Below are 16,433 nucleotides of genomic sequence, written 5' to 3'. Positions count from 1 at the left end.
AAAGAGGAGTATGCCCGTAAAGATACTGAAAGGGGCTCAATGGCGCCAGCAAATAATAAAGGGGACAGTGATTAGCCTTGGAATGTTCTACATTCCAGGGCAAAATAATCAGAATGAGTGTCATTGGTACAGACACTGGGGCGATGTATGCAAGGGACGGATCCATGAGCTAAATTTGTCTCCAAATCCAATTTTTTTAAGGACAGCAAATAGGTACTCCCACTCAATTCTGTTGAATGCCTTCTCTGTATCTAGGGAGATTACCACCTCAGGGGAGTTGGAGAATTGTTTAGAATAAATTATATTAAACAGCGTCCGAATGTTAAAAAAAATGAATATCTGTCCTTTATAAAGCTGGTTTGTTCCTGCGATGTGAGTCCTGGTAAGACTACTTCCAGACGCCTCGCTATCACCTTCGCCAGCACCTTTACATCCACATTAAGGAGACTTAGGGGCCTAAAATAAGAACAGAAAGTGAAGGAGAAGTGCTATTGAAGCCTGTGTTAGGGTAGGTGGCAACGAGTCTTGTTCAAGTGATGTGTTATACATAGATAAAAGTAAAGGGGCTAACTTGGTATAGAATTTCTTAAAGAACCCAGTTGGAAACCCATCAGGCCCTGGAGCCTTGCCGCTCTGCATTGACTTGTTAGACTGAATAACTTCTTCAAGGTTGAGAGGGAAATCAAGGTCATCTGCAGTTTCAGCCTCAACTGTGGGAGTCTCCAATTCACCCAAAAATGTAGTCATATCGGTCGTATCTGATGGAAATTCAGACGTATACACGGAGAAATAGAAAGATTTGAAGGTGTCATTGATCCCCATAGGGTCAGAAATCAAAGTATGAGAGGAATCTTTCATTTGGGGAATCAGACGGGTAGCAACACTGTGTTTTAATTGGTGTGCGAGCAGACGACTTGCCCTGTCACGATGTTCATAGTAGGTACCATGTGAATGCAATAGTAACCTTTCTGCATCTGTAGTGGACAAGAGATTGAATTCAGATTGTAAGTTCAAGCGTTGCTTATATATCTCTGGAGATGGCGTCAGGGCATATTGATGGTCTAAGTCAAGGATGGCTTTAGAGTTCTTCTAGTTTAGCTTTCCGAGTTTTGTTTAAATGAGAAGAATAAGAAATCATGTATCCTCTAAGATAGGCCTTAAGTGATTCCCATAAGAAAGAATGAGAGGTTGAGCTTGTCTGATTTATTTTTTTAAAAAATCAATAGAAGTGGAGATAACGTTACAGAAGTCTGCATCAGACTGGAGAAAAGAGGAGTACGAGTTTGTGCAGATAGGACTATGTCGAGGGCAAAAAGTCCATGGTCAGAAATTACAATGGTTAAATATTCAGAAGAGTTGACATTTGGAAGTAACTTATGATCAATAAAGAAATAGTCAATATGAGAAAAAAAATGGTGTACATGTGAAAAGAAAGACTACTCTCTTGCCTGGGGGTTTCTGAAATCTCCAGGGATCTGTACACCCATTCTGAACTATAAAACCTGAGAAGGACTTTGACATAGCAGAAGGAGACATAGTTTTGTGGTTGGAGTGGTCCAAAGCCGGGCTAATAACACAATTCAGATCCCCGCCAAATATCAAAAGATGGGTGTTCAGAGAAGGGATTTTCCCCAGCAACCCATTGGCAAATTCAACATCATCAAAATTGGGAGCATATACATTGACCACTACTACAGGTGTGTGTCAAATGGTGCCAGTTATGATTAAATATCTCCCATGACTGTCTGAAATTACATTAGTAGTAGAGAAATGTATTAGTTTTGTAGCCTTGAGTGATCTTTAGTGTGTAAATGGGTCTCTTGTAAAACATACCACATCTGCTTTTAGCTTTTTCAAATGAGAGAAGACCCTAGACCTCTTGACAGGATTGTTCATTGCCTTAGTATTCCAAGATACAAACTTTATAGGATTAGGCCTACCTATTCCCATTATACTATTATTAGCGTTGTTAGCCATCTAAAATATTGAAATGAAAAAGGTGTGAAAACAGATAAAGCATTTGCAAAGATATCAGAGAAAACGGATGAAAAAAGCAAAGCAAAAAAAAGGCCCGAAAACGGTGCAGCTTCGGTGCATATTTTTTAAAATTTATTTCACCTTTATTTAACCAGGTAGGCCAGTTGAGAACAAGTTCTCATTTACAACTGCAACCTGGCCAAGATAAAGCATAGCAGTATGAGCAGACAACACAGAGTTACACATGGAGTAAACGATTAACAAGTCAATAACACAGTAGAAAACAAAGGGGGAGTCTATATACAATGTGTGCAAAAGGCATGAGGTAGGCGAATAATTACAATTTTGCAGATTAACACTGGAGTGATAAATGATCAGATGGTCATGTACAGGTAGAGATATTGGTGTGCAAAAGAGCAGAAAAATAAATAAATAAAAACAGTATGGGGATGAGGTAGGTGAAAATGGGTGGGCTATTTACCAATAGACTACGTACAGCTGCAGCGATCGGTTAGCTGCTCAGATAGCTGATGTTTGAAGTTGGTGAGGGAGATAAAAGTCTCCAACTTCAGCGATTTTTGCAATTCGTTCCAGTCACAGGCAGCAGAGTACTGGAACGAAAGGCGGCCAAATGAGGTGTTGGCTTTAGGGATGATCAGTGAGATACACCTGCTGGAGCGCGTGCTACGGATGGGTGTTGCCATCGTGACCAGTGAGCTGAGATAAGGCGGAGCTTTACCTAGCATGGACTTGTAGATGACCTGGAGCCAGTGGGTCTGGCGACGAATATGTAGCGAGGGCCAGCCGACTAGAGCATACAAGTCGCAGTGGTGGGTGGTATAAGGTGCTTTAGTGACAAAACGGATGGCACTGTGATAGACTGCATCCAGTTTGCTGAGTAGAGTGTTGGAAGCCATTTTGTAGATGACATCGCCGAAGTCGAGGATCGGTAGGATAGTCAGTTTTACTAGGGTAAGCTTGGCGGCGTGAGTGAAGGAGGCTTTGTTGCGGAATAGAAAGCCGACTCTTGATTTGATTTTCGATTGGAGATGTTTGATATGAGTCTGGAAGGAGAGTTTGCAGTCTAGCCAGACACCTAGGTACTTATAGATGTCCACATATTCTAGGTCGGAACCATCCAGGGTGGTGATGCTAGGCGGGGATGCGGGTGCAGGCAGCGATCGGTTGAAAAGCATGCATTTGGTTTTACTAGCGTTTAAGAGCAGTCGAAGGCCACGGAAGGAGTGTTGTATGGCATTGAAGCTTGTTTGGAGGTTAGATAGCACAGTGTCCAATGACGGGCCGAAAGTATATAGAATGGTGTCGTCTGCGTAGAGGTGGATCAGGGAATCGCCCGCAGCAAGAGCAACATCATTGATGTATACAGAGAAAAGAGTCGGCCCGAGAATTGAACCCTGTGGCACCCCCATAGAGACTGCCAGAGGACCGGACAGCATGCCCTCCGATTTGACACACTGAACTCTGTCTGCAAAGTAATTGGTGAACCAGGCAAGGCAGTCATCCGAAAAACCGAGGCTACTGAGTCTGCTGATAAGAATATGGTTATTGACAGAGTCGAAAGCCTTGGCAAGGTCGATGAAGACGGCTGCACAGTACTGTCTTTTATCAATGGCGGTTATGATATCGTTTAGTACCTTGAGTGTGGCTGAGGTGCACCCGTGACCGGCTCAGAAACCAGATTGCACAGCGGAGAAGGTACAGTGGGATTCGAGATGGTCAGTGACCTGTTTGTTGACTTGGCTTTCGAAGACCTTAGATAGGCAGGGCAGGATGGATATAGGTCTGTAACAGTTTGGGTCCAGGGTGTCTCCCCCTTTGAAGAGGGGGATAACTGCGGCAGCTTTCCAATCCTTGGGGATCTCAGACGATATGAAAGAGAGGTTGAACAGGCTGGTAATAGGGGTTGCGACAATGGTGGCGGATAGTTTCAGAAATAGAGGGTCCAGATTGTCAAGCCCAGCTGATTTGTACGGGTCCAGGTTTTGCAGCTCTTTCAGAACATCTGCTATCTGGATTTGGGTAAAGGAGAACCTGGAGAGGCTTGGGCGAGGAGCAGCGGGGGGGGCGGGGCTGTTGGCCGAGGTTGAAGTAGCCAGGCGGAAGGCATGGCCAGCCGTTGAGAAATGCTCATTGAAGTTTTCGATAATCATGGATTTATCGGTGGTGACCGTGTTACCTAGCCTCAGTGCAGTGGGCAGCTGGGAGGAGGTGCTCTTGTTCTCCATTGACTTCACAGTGTCCCAGAACTTTTTGGAGTTGGAGCTACAGGATGCAAACTTCTGCCTGAAGAAGCTGGCCTTAGCTTTCCTGACTGACTGCGTGTATTGGTTCCGGACTTCCCTGAACAGTTGCATATCACGGGGACTATTCGATGCTATTGCAGTCCGCCACAGGATGTTTTTGTGCTCGTCGAGGGCAGTCAGGTCTGGGGTGAACCAAGGGCTGTATCTGTTCTTAGTTCTGCATTTTTTGAACGGAGCATGCTTATCTAAAATGGTGAGGAAGTTACTTTTAAAGAATGACCAGGCATCCTCAACTGACGGGATGAGGTCAATGTCCTTCCAGGATACCCGGGCCAGGTCGATTAGGAAGGCCTGCTCACAGAAGTGTTTTAGGGAGCGTTTGACAGTGATGAGGGGTGGTCGTTTGACTACGGCTCCGTAGCGGATACAGGCAATGAGGCAGTGATCGCTGAGATCCTGGTTGAAGACAGCGGAGGTGTATTTGGAGGGCCAGTTGGTCAGGGTGACGTCTATGAGGGTGCCCTTGTTTACAGAGTTAGGGTTGTACCTGGTGGGTTCCTTGATGATTTGTGTGAGATTGAGGGCATCTAGCTTAGATTGTAGGACTGACGGGGTGTTAAGCATATCCCAGTTTAGGTCACCTAACAGAACAAACTCTGAAGCTAGATGGGGGGGCGATCAATTCACAAATGGTGTCCAGGGCACAGCTGGGAGCTGAGGGAGGTCGGTAGCAGGCGGCAACAGTGAGAGACTTATTTCTGGAGAGAGTAATTTTCAAAATTAGTAGTTCGAACTGTTTGGGTATGGACCTGGAAAGTATGACATTACTTTGCAGGCTATCTCTGCAGTAGACTGCAACTCCTCCCCCTTTGGCAGTTCTATCTTGACGGAAGATGTTATAGTTGGGTATGGAAATCTCTGAATTTTTGGTGGCCTTCCTGAGCCAGGATTCAGACACAGCAAGGACATCAGGGTTAGCAGAGTGTGCTAGAGCAGTGAGTAAAACAAACTTAGGGAGGAGGCTTCTGATGTTGACATGCATATAAGCAGAAAACCTTCCTATCCTAACGCGAAGAGGCTCCATAGCACCAGTAGTGAAATACAATCGAAAAGGCATTCACAAAACGGTAAAGAAGGTCAACAGATAACCAAAACAAACACCCCATAACAGTGAAACGGAACTGTCCTGAATCAGGGAGTCTTCAATCAGTGCAGCACGTACAATGTGTCTTAAGGATGGCCAAATAAGTGTCCCACAGTATGCTACCCTGTTACAAAACAGAAAAGGGGCAGAGTGTCTTTACATGTACAAATGATCAATAGGGCGAAATAAAGTGGTGAAAAGTCCTTCAGTAAGTGTCTAGACGAAAAGAAAGACAAAAAACAACAAAGGAAAGAAAGCTTGGAATTGTAGCCATGCATTACTATGCTAGCCATCTAGCCAAATAAAAAGGACCTCCCAAATGTGTAGCTTAAATGACAACCACACAAGGCAGTATTAGTCATTTTTATCAGAGAATTTCACTTTCTTCTGATGAATTTTACATTTCACATCGAGGAATTTAGCTCTTTTCTTGGTGACATTCAAGCTGAGGTCAAGAAAGATGAACACCTTGCGTCCGCAGAAGTGTCGCTGGTGTTTGCCCTGCCTCTGGAGGATGCGCTTCTTGTCACAGTAGTAGTGAAAACAGACAATAAACACTCTAGGCTTGGAGTTGTCGTCTCCACTCACAGGGGAGGGGCCAATGCGGTGGGCTCTATCCAGCTTCGGGGGTGATGGATCGATGGCTGGACCCAGCACATCCGCAAAGAATTCGGACATGAACTTAAATGAGTCCCCTCTTTCACATTTCTCTGGTATACCAACAACACAAAGATTGCAAACGCGAGAACGGGATTGTAGGTCATCGGTTTTGTCAATCAGCTTTTGGTTTTCGGAGCTCAGCCAGGCGACAGTTTTCTCAAGCGCTACTATGCGGTCACTGTCATCACACCGGTCATGTTCAAAGCCGTCAATTTGGCGGCCTTGTTCATCTGCAGCGGCTCGGACACCATCCAGGACGGTGGAGAAGGGGGCCAGAGCAGCATCAATGGCAGTTTTGAGCTGAGTGGCAATGGTAGCTGTAATTTCCGAGACCAGAACCGTACGGAGGTTCTGAAGATCTGTGGGGAGTGTGACCTCATGAGGCTCTGTAATAGTTGGATTGGAGTTGGCGCCATTATCATTCACGTTTGCCATTGCGGTTGAAACGTCAGTTACAGGTCTTCTGCTCCTCAGTTCGTGTGACATTTGAATCAAAAAGGTATGACTTACGAACTCACCAATTAAATATGATATGTAAGAAAGTGGAATGCAAAGTGAAAATTTGGAAAACTTAACTAATGTGTAGAAACCTCTTCCACGAGCTTCTTCTCTATACACATGCTAAACCAAAACTCCGTATTTACTGTAGTCTATCCTATTCTACTGTATCTTTGTCTATGCCTCTCTGACATTGCTCATCCAACTATTTATATATTCTTAATTCCATTCCTTTACTTTCGATTGTGTGTATTGTTGTGAAATTGTTATATATTACTTGTTAGATATCACTGCACTGTTGGAGCTAGAAACACAAGCATTTTGCTACACCCGCAATAACATCTGCTAAACACGTGTATGTGACAAATAAAATTTGATTTGATTTGAAATTCTGTACAATGACGGAAATACGACTAAAACATTGAAAACTTCATAAGGAAACAAATACTGTACTCACAGTTCTTGCATTCACAAACAGTAAAGGATAAAACTGTAAGAATAGCTCATGTTAGAAAACCAGTGATTTTCTGCAGAGCCACAACCTATAATTTAATGCGTTTAATTAAGAAAACAGTTATAACAGGATACTGATCGGGGTGACACAAAATCCTACAATAGGGTTGCCAATAGGAAAAAGTAGTCCAACAGCATTCCAATAGGATTCTGATAGAGGTGACACAAAATCCTATAGGATCCAATAGCATTACTTTTGATTTCCAATAGGAAAAAAGTAGTCCAACGGGATTCCAATAGGATTCTGATAGAGGTAAAACAAAATATTATAGGATTGTGAGAATCCTACAGGATTCCGGTGGAAAAATCACAAATCCTATAGGATTGTTTTACTGGGGCCTTACCTTCCAACCATCCAACCTCTCCAGGTTTGTGACTGATGCCACAGTGGCAGTGTTTGTTGCCGTGCTGTTGTTCGTCTTGCCCTCTGAGCCCCCCCGCTACCTCTGCTTCTGGAGAACACAGAGCTTTGACACAGGTGAAACACACACACACACACACACACACACGCACACACACACACACTGTAGAAATTGCTTGACATGTTTGTGCCCCTCTCCTCTCAGAGCCCCACCGCGGGCCCACCCCTGCCCTGTTGACCTGGCAGGTGGCCCAGAGGAAGATGCCCTGGAGCATTGTACTGCTGCTAGGAGGAGGCTTCGCTCTGGCTAAGGGCAGCGAGGTGTGTTTGTGTGTGTAACCTTGAGTGTGTACAGTGGGGAGAACAAGTATTTGATACACTGCCGATTTTGCAGGTTTTCCTACTTACAAAGCATGTAGAGTAATGTCTGTAATTTTGATCTTAGGTACACTTCAACTGTGAAAGACTGAATCTAAAACAAAAATCCAGAAAATCACATTGTATGATTTTTAAGTAATTAATTTGCATTTTATTGCATGACATAAGTATTTGATCACCTACCAACCAGTAAGAATTCCGTCTCTCACAGACCTGTTAGTTTTTCTTTAAGAAACCCTCCTGTTCTCCACTCATTACCTGTATTAACTGCACCTGTTTGAACTTGTTACCTGTATAAAAGACACCTGTCCACACACTCAATCAAACAGACTCCAACCTCTCCACAATGGCCAAGACCAGAGAGCTGTGTAAGGACATCAGTGGTAAAATTGTAGGCCTGCACAAGGCTGGGATGGGCTACAGGAGCAAGCAGCTTGGTGAGAAGGCAACAACTGTTGGCGCAATTATTCGAAAATGGAAGAAGTTCAAGATGACGGTCAATCACCCTTGGTCTGGGGCTCCATGCAAGATCTCACCTCGTGGGGCATCAATGTTCATGAGGAAGGTGAGGGATCAGCCAAGAACTACACGGCAGGACCTGGTCAATGACCTGAAGAGAGCTGGGACCACAGTTTCAAAGAAAACCATTAGTAACACACTACGCCATCATGGATTAAAATGCTGCAGCGCACGCAAGGTCCCCCTGGTCAAGCCAGCGCATGTCCAGGCCCATCTGAAGTTTGCCAATGACCATCTGGATGATCCAGAGGAGGAATGGGAGAAGGTCATGTGTTCTGATGAGACACAAATAGAGCTTTTTGGTCTAAACTCCACTCGTCGTGTTTGGAGGAAGAAGAAGGATGAGTACAACCCGAAGAACACCATCCAAACCGTGAAGCATGAAGGTGGAAACATAATTCTTTGGGGATGCTTTTCTACAAAGGGGACAGGACGACTGCACCGTTTTGAGGGGAGGATGGATGGGGTCATGTATTGCGAGGTCTTGGCCAACAACCTCCTTCCCTCAGTAAGAGCATTGAAGATGGGTCGTGGCTGGGTCTTCCAGCATGACAACGACCCGAAACACACAGCCAGGGCAACTAAGGAGTGGCTCCGTAAGAAGGATCTCAAGGTCCTGGAGTGGCCTAGCCAGTCTCCAGACCTGAACCGAATAGAAAATCTTTGGAGGGAGCTGAAAGTCGGTTATTGCCCAGCGACAGCCCCGAAACCTGAAGGATCTGGAGAAGGTCTGTATGGAGGAGTGGGCCAAAATCCCTGCTGCAGTGTGTGCAAACCTGGTCAAGAACTACAGGAAACGTATGATCTCTGTAATTGCAAACAAAGTTTTCTGTACCAAATATTAAGTTCTGCTTTTCTGATGTATCAAATACTTATGTAATGCAATAAAATGCAAATGAATTACTTATAAATCATACAGTGTGATTTTCTGGATTTTTGTTTTAGATTCCGTCTCTCACAGTTGAAGTGTACCTATGATAAATAATTACAGACCTCTACATGCTTTGTAAGTACGAAAACCTGCAAAATCGGCAGTGTATCAAATACTTGTTCTGCCCACTGTATGTGCATGCGTGCATGCTTGCGTGCATGCATGGGTCTGTGCATGTGTATAAGCTTGAATGTGTGTGTATCCATCCAGGTGTCTGGTCTGTCGCGGTGGCTGGGTGATCAGATGATACCTCTCTGCTCCATCCCTCCCTGGGCTATCGCAGTCATCCTCTGTCTCCTCACCGCCATCTTCACTGAGTGTGCCAGCAACGTGGCTACCGCTACACTCTTCCTGCCCATCCTAGCCTCCATGGTACACCCACCCACACTCAACCAACCACACACACACACTTCTCTCTCTCCCCATCTCGCTCACACACACAAACATACTCGATTGCTCTCCATTCTGAGATCAAGATTCCTTTTGATAAAATTGGATTGTACTGAATAGAGCTGGTCAATAGGGGATCTGAGCCAGGCCTACTACTGAAGAGTCTGAAGAGATAAGCAAATAGCGAGAGAAGCCAGAGGGAAAGAGCTGAATGAGTGAAAAGTCAACTCAGAGAGAAAGAGGGAGAGCGAAAGAGAGAGAGAGAGAGAGAGAGAGAGAGAGAGAGAGAGAAAACAAGACAGGTTATTCACACTAATAGGTCACATTAGAGGCCAGACATTGAGACTGTAACAGCACTGTGTGTAGAGCTCTCAGCTCTGTTCATTCAGTGACAAGAATCTTTGATAACTGAGCCAACACAGAGCCATACACACTTTCTTTCATCCTATTCACATCCACATCGCAGGATAATAGGCTACTAATTGTGCATGTACTCATATGTGTGCATGCATGTGCATACGTATGTGCTGGCTAATATGTGTGTGTTCTATTGCAGTCCCAATCCATAGGAGTGAACCCACTGTATGTGATGGTACCCTGTACCCTCAGTGCCTCCTTTGCCTTCATGCTCCCTGTCGCCACGCCTCCTAACGCCATCGTGTTCTCTTATGGATACCTGAAGGTGTCAGATATGGTGAGAGCCCCACTTTTGACCTCTGCTTCTATGGAAACCTACTATACAGTAGGAAGTATGAATAATAAGTTAATGTACTGTATGTTGGCATATATTTCACCCTACCACCCCACCTTAAATCTAAACCTCCTCCTCGCACCGTATTCTTCATCCACCTTCACCACCATCCCCTCAACCTACCACCACCTCAGCTTTAACCCCTCTCTCTCCTCTAGGCTAAGACAGGTATAGTGATGAACATCCTTGGGATCCTGTGCATCACTCTGGCCATTAACAGCTGGGGTAGAGCCATTTTCAACCTGGACACCTTCCCCTCCTGGGCCAACACCACCGCTAACATCACTACAGGAGGATGAGGGGGGGGGGGGGGGGATGACCCCCAAAAACACCATCATATGCCCCTGTACTGCAATACCACTGCTACCGATGCCAAAAAGGGGATGAGGGAGGAGGAGACCACTGACAACCCTCACTGGGGCAACAGAGGGCTGGCCATGGGAACACTGGTTTACTGGTTTATTATCAGTGTATTTTCTACTTATTATGTACAGATAATATTATTATATTATATGGTAATGAGGGAGCCTTAGAGAACTCTGATGATAAATAACTTGTAAAAGCCAAGACACGCTGTAATACTGTAACTTATATTTGTATTAATAGCAATATTGTGATATCAATTGATATTATATAAATATATTATCTTACATAAAATTACAGTGCCTTTGGAAAGTATTCAGAACCCTTGACTTTTTCCACATTTTGTTATTACAGCCTTATTCCTCATCAATCTACCCACAATAACCCATAATGACAAAGCAAAAACAGGCTCAGAAAATGTTGCTAATTTATTCAAATAAAAAACAGAAATATCACATTTACAGAAGTATTCAGACCCTTTACTCAGTGCTTTGTTGAAGCACCTTTGGCAGCGATTACAGCCTTGAGTCTTCTTGGGTATGACGCTACAAAATTGGCACATCTGTATTTGGGGAGTTTCTCCCATTCTTCTCTGCAGATCCTCTCAAGCTCTGTCAGGTTGGATGGGGAGCGTTGCTGCACAGCTATTTTCAGGTCTGTCCAGACATGTTCGATCTGGTTTAAGTCTGAGCTCTGGCTGGGCCACTCAAGGATATTCAGGGACTTGTCCCGAAGGATCTCATCAAGGATCTCTCTGTACTTTGCTCCGTTCGTCTTTGCCTCGATCCTGACTAGTCTCCCAGTCCCTACCGCTGAAAAACATCCCCATAGCATGATGCTGCCGCCACCATGCTTCACCGTAGGGATGATGCCTGGTTTCCTCCAGATGTGGCGCTTGGCATTCAGGCCAAAGAGTTCAATCTTGGTTTCATCATACCAGAGAATCTTATTTCTCATGGTCTGAGAGTCTTTAGGTGCCTTTTGGTAAACTCAGTGGGCTGTCATGTGCCATTAACTGATTAGTGGCTTCCGTCTGGCCATAAAGGCCTGATTGGTGGAGTGCTGCAGAGATGGTTTGTCCTTCTGGAAGCTTCGCCCATCTCCATAGGAGAACTCTAAAGCTCTGTCAAAGTGACAATCAGGTTCTTGGTCACCTCCCTGACCAAGGCCCTTCTCCCCCGATTGCTCAGTTTGGCCGGGAAGCCAACTCTAGGAAGAGTATTGGTGGTTCCAAACTTCTTCCATTTAAGAATGATGGAGGCCACTGTGTTCTTGGGGACCTTCAATGCTGCAGATAGTTTTTTGGTACCCTTCCCCAGATCTGTGCCTCGACACAATCCTGTTTCGGAGCTCTACGGACAATTCCTTCGTCTTCATGTCTTTGTTTTTGCTCTGACATGCACTGTCAACTGTGGGACCTTATATAGTCAAGTGTGTGCCTTTCCAAATCATGTACAATCAATTGAATTTACCAAAGTCAAGTTGTAGAAACATCTCAAGGATGATCAATGGAAACAGGATGCACCGGAGCTCAATTTTGAGTCTCAAAGCAAAGGGTCTGAATACTTGTGTAAATAAGGTTTTTCTGTTTTTGTATTTAATACATTTGCAAACATTTCTTAAAACCTGTTTTTGCTTTATCATTATGGGGTATTGTGTGTAGATTGCTGAGGATTACATTTGTTTTATCCATTTCGGAATAAGGCTATAACTTAACAAAATGTGGAAAAAGTCAAGGGGTCAGAGTACTTTCCGAAGGCACTGTATGATAGTTGCTTTTCAGTAAGTGTAATAACCAATTTAGCTAAAAACCTGGTTGCCTCTGCCAGGAAACTGACAATCTTCCAGCAAGACAATAACCTCAAGCACACATCAAAATCCACAAGGAAATTGTTAATTGACAAAAAAATCTGCAATTTGCAATGGCCATTTCAGTCTTGACTTTGAAGAGGGCAGTCCATAAGCACAGACGGAGGACATCAAGGATCTGGAAAGATTCTGTATGGAGTAATGGTCTAAGATCCCTCCTAATGTGTTATCTAATCTCATAAAACATTTTAGAAAAAGGTTCAGTGTCAATATCCTTGCAAGGGTAGGGTGCTGGAGTACTGAAAACAGAGGAGCCAATAATATATTTATTACTTGTTCAAATAAATCTTTCTGAGCAATTGTATTAGTATAAAATAAGTCAAAATGTGAGCGTACAATACAGCTCAGTATTTGTATTATATATTGTATACAGTCTATTTTGCTCATGTTTATCAAGGGTGCAAATAATTGTGGACCCCTCTGTACAGTATATGCCATTCATTACCACAACAGGTCTTTTTTTCTAACACACATATGGTGGGTAGTGACTAGGAGCGTATTCCTCCACACACGAAACGCCGCAGGACAGGATTAAGTCCACCAACACCACAAGAGAACATGACTGACTACAAAAAAAAACTGTATCAATCTCATACTGACAGTCTTCAGTCAAAGAATATCAAGTGTATTTCATCTTTCCCCTCCCAGTTAAGTTATTGGATGCTTTGATTGAATGATTTAAAAAATATATGTTTTGTAATTCAGAGAATTGTGAGAACAGGAGGGTGCATTGAACTATGGCCCTCTGTCTGGGGCAGGTAGAGCTGTGGGAAACAGACATTTCAGCTCAGCAGGGGGCCAGAGGCATGAGCATTATAGCCCTTATAGTATCTATCAAGCTAAATCAACATAACCGGGACCCCAGGATGATAAATGCTGCCTTATTTCCATGATACCAATGTCTACACCCGGAGGCGTCATGCCCCCTCAGATTTGATCTGTTAAAAAATACATGCAAAATATTTTTTTCTCTATAACCTAGCAATTGTATGAAGTTGGCTTTAGCTAGCCCAGATAGGTTTGCAATCTCCCAAACTCATAACTAGCTACCAATAAACCATGTCACGCTATTAATCAAGTTAGAGTAGCTAGCTAGTCTAACTGTCTTAGCTAGCATGCGTTTTTAAAGAAAGGACTGTCCAGCCAGTGATCCCAGATGATTGGTGTTTATTTTGACAATAAGACACAAGGAAGCATATTAGATGTGCAAGACAACAGTATGTTGATGGCTGTAGATTCTTGATTTGTCACTTGCATGTCAATATCAGACTGGGTATTTTGTAATCAAACATGACCAAAATTGTACAAAATACAATACACATGTAGTACCTGACGATAAGAGTCAAGGAAGCACATTAGATGTGCAGTATAACTGTGTTGGTGTTTGTAGATTTGTTGCATTTGTTAGCATGGAAATAACTGAATTAGCAGGTAGCTAATGTGACCATTAAAATTATATCATTCTAGCTAACTCATTCTTACTATCACGCTGGTAATAAGGATTTGGAGAAAGGCGCATGAATACATAATAGGGGTTTTTAATACACCCAAAACAAACACGTATACAAACCACTGGGACGTACCCAAACGAAAGAGTGAGGGTAAACGTCGTAGAATGACACAGGACGAGACCCGTAATGCACAAAAATACACGGCACAGAAGCTGAAACAACGCATAGGTAGTCACACAACCAACGGACATGGGAACAATAACCAACAAGGACAATGGAGAACAGAAGGCACATATATAACATACTAATCAGAGGAAATGGGAACCAGGTGTGAGTAATCGGGGTTGATGATAACGAATCCAGTTCAGTGAAGCCTAGAAGGCTGGTGACGTCGACCTCCAGAACTGGTGGACAAAATGAGCAGCTGTACCAGAGAGATCCGTGACACTTACAGCAATAACAAAAGCACATCTCAGGATGCCCCCAATATCTAACAAGTACCGTACACATATTTATACACATCAGGACATGTACATAGAGAACTCATACACATTGTAAATCTGAAAATAGAATACAGTATTTCAGGACGTGACATCCCACTTGCACGTCAATATCAGACTGGGAAGAACTGAAGTTCGCAATCTCCCCCCATCTGTAAGCATGACCTATGGCATACGCCACACCCTTATTTTACCCACGTGACCTACCACTATAAAAAGCACTGTGGCATGACATACTGTCTGTTACTTCACTCAAACCCCACGGAGGTGGAGGAACGACATGAAAGCGTGGCGACCCGTTACTCTACTCAGAGAACCATGGTTACACCCGTAACCCAATGTTCTCTATTGTTTTCATAATGGGTCACCAAACAACCTACAGGAGAGGCTGTACCAAAGAGGTAATTCGGACAACAGAGTAGGATAACTCACCATTTAACTTAGTCCAGATGAGTCCCTGGGACTTCCTTGCATCCACCACAGGATGCAACAGATTACAATTACCCAACAGGGCAACACAGAATCTCAACTGTGGTACACAACCATATACACAAGCGAACTGAAAGCTAGAACTTACAACATGAGGCTTCAATTGGGTGCAACACCACCAAGAGTGGAAGGCCTCTGTATAGAACATCCATCTCACTGATGGTTGATAAGTAAGTATGTACAAGGTCCACGGGCGTGCCTTGTCCAGAACCATAGGGCCCACTGACTTGTTGACATAAAATGGAGTCTAGCCCAACTTGCAACAGAACAGATAGAGTCCAGGGAGGCCCTTCATAACATGGCCCATGAAGTGTCCATACCCCTGGTGGAGTGTGCAACTACGCTGTCTGGAGTTGGTCTACCTACTGCAGCATTTTGATTTTGATACTGCAGTGGTAATATAATGTTCCAGTCTCGGCTTCGAGACATCACACCCTTGGTGTTTATTTAAAAATATATATATTTAACATTTATTAAACTAGTCAAGTCAGTTAAGAACAAATTCTTAATTTACAATGACCTACCCCAGCCAAACCCTCCCCTAACCCGGACAACGTTGGGCCAATTGTGTGCCGCACTATGGTATTCTCCCCATAACACACAAAAAGCTGTTCTGTTTGACAAACAGCTCTTGTTTCAGCAAGATATGCACTCAATGTCCTAATTGGGCAAAGTGTATGCAACTCATGACACTCTTGTGAGAAGGCGGAAGAAATGTCACTATAATTAATGGCTGGTTAGCACGTGATGATGAAAGCACCTTTGGGAAGAATGCTGGATTTGGCCGAAACACTGCCTTACATCCATCTTCTGCTAAAGTGAGGCATGACGGATGGGTAGAAAGTACATGTATACTGAACAAAAATATAAACGCAACATATAAAGTGTTGGTCTCATGTTTCATGAGCTGGAATAAAAGATCACCAAAATGTTCCATATGCACAAAAATCTTATTTCTCTCAAATGTTGTGCACAAATGTGTTTACATCCCTATTAGTGAGCATTTGTCCTTAGCCAAGATAATCCATCCACCTGACAGGTGTGACATATCAAGAAGCTGATTAAACAGCATGATCATTACACAGGTGCACCTTGAAATGGGGACAATATAAGGCCACTCTAAAATGTGTAATTTTGTCACAGAACACAATGCCACAGATGGCAGGGGTTTTAATGTCACATGCACAAGTACAATGAAATGCTTTTCTTGCTAACTCTAAACCAAACAACGCAATAATCAATAACAATGTAATACTAGAAAAAAAACAAGAAATAAGAAGAAATATGAATAACATACCATATTTATAATGTGCAGGGATACTGGAGTGATAAAGGTAGATAAACTCAGCAAAAAAAAGAAACATTCCCTCACTGT

General features: G+C 43.6%; 1 protein-coding gene across 1 annotated transcript in view; it reads left to right on the top strand.

The window, feature by feature from the left end:
• Window positions 1-14,084, top strand: part of LOC110537420 (Na(+)/citrate cotransporter) — a 32,703-nt gene extending 18,619 nt beyond the window's left edge. Inside the window, exons 8-12 of the mRNA XM_090192239.1 lie at window positions 7,425-7,534; window positions 7,623-7,738; window positions 9,456-9,617; window positions 10,192-10,329; window positions 10,545-14,084. Of these exons, the coding sequence (XP_090048365.1) occupies window positions 7,425-7,534; window positions 7,623-7,738; window positions 9,456-9,617; window positions 10,192-10,329; window positions 10,545-10,685 (667 nt within the window). The 3' untranslated portion in view covers window positions 10,686-14,084. The remainder of the gene's footprint in view (window positions 1-7,424; window positions 7,535-7,622; window positions 7,739-9,455; window positions 9,618-10,191; window positions 10,330-10,544) is intronic.
• The last annotated feature ends 2,349 nt before the right edge of the window (window positions 14,085-16,433 follow it).

The sequence above is a fragment of the Oncorhynchus mykiss genome, chromosome 12, assembly GCF_057628025.1.
Source record: "Oncorhynchus mykiss isolate SJ-2025 chromosome 12, ASM5762802v1, whole genome shotgun sequence".
Classification (NCBI taxonomy): Eukaryota; Metazoa; Chordata; class Actinopteri; order Salmoniformes; family Salmonidae; genus Oncorhynchus; species Oncorhynchus mykiss.
Note: the sequence above shows the minus strand (reverse complement) of the source record. Positions and strands in the feature narration are given on the sequence as shown.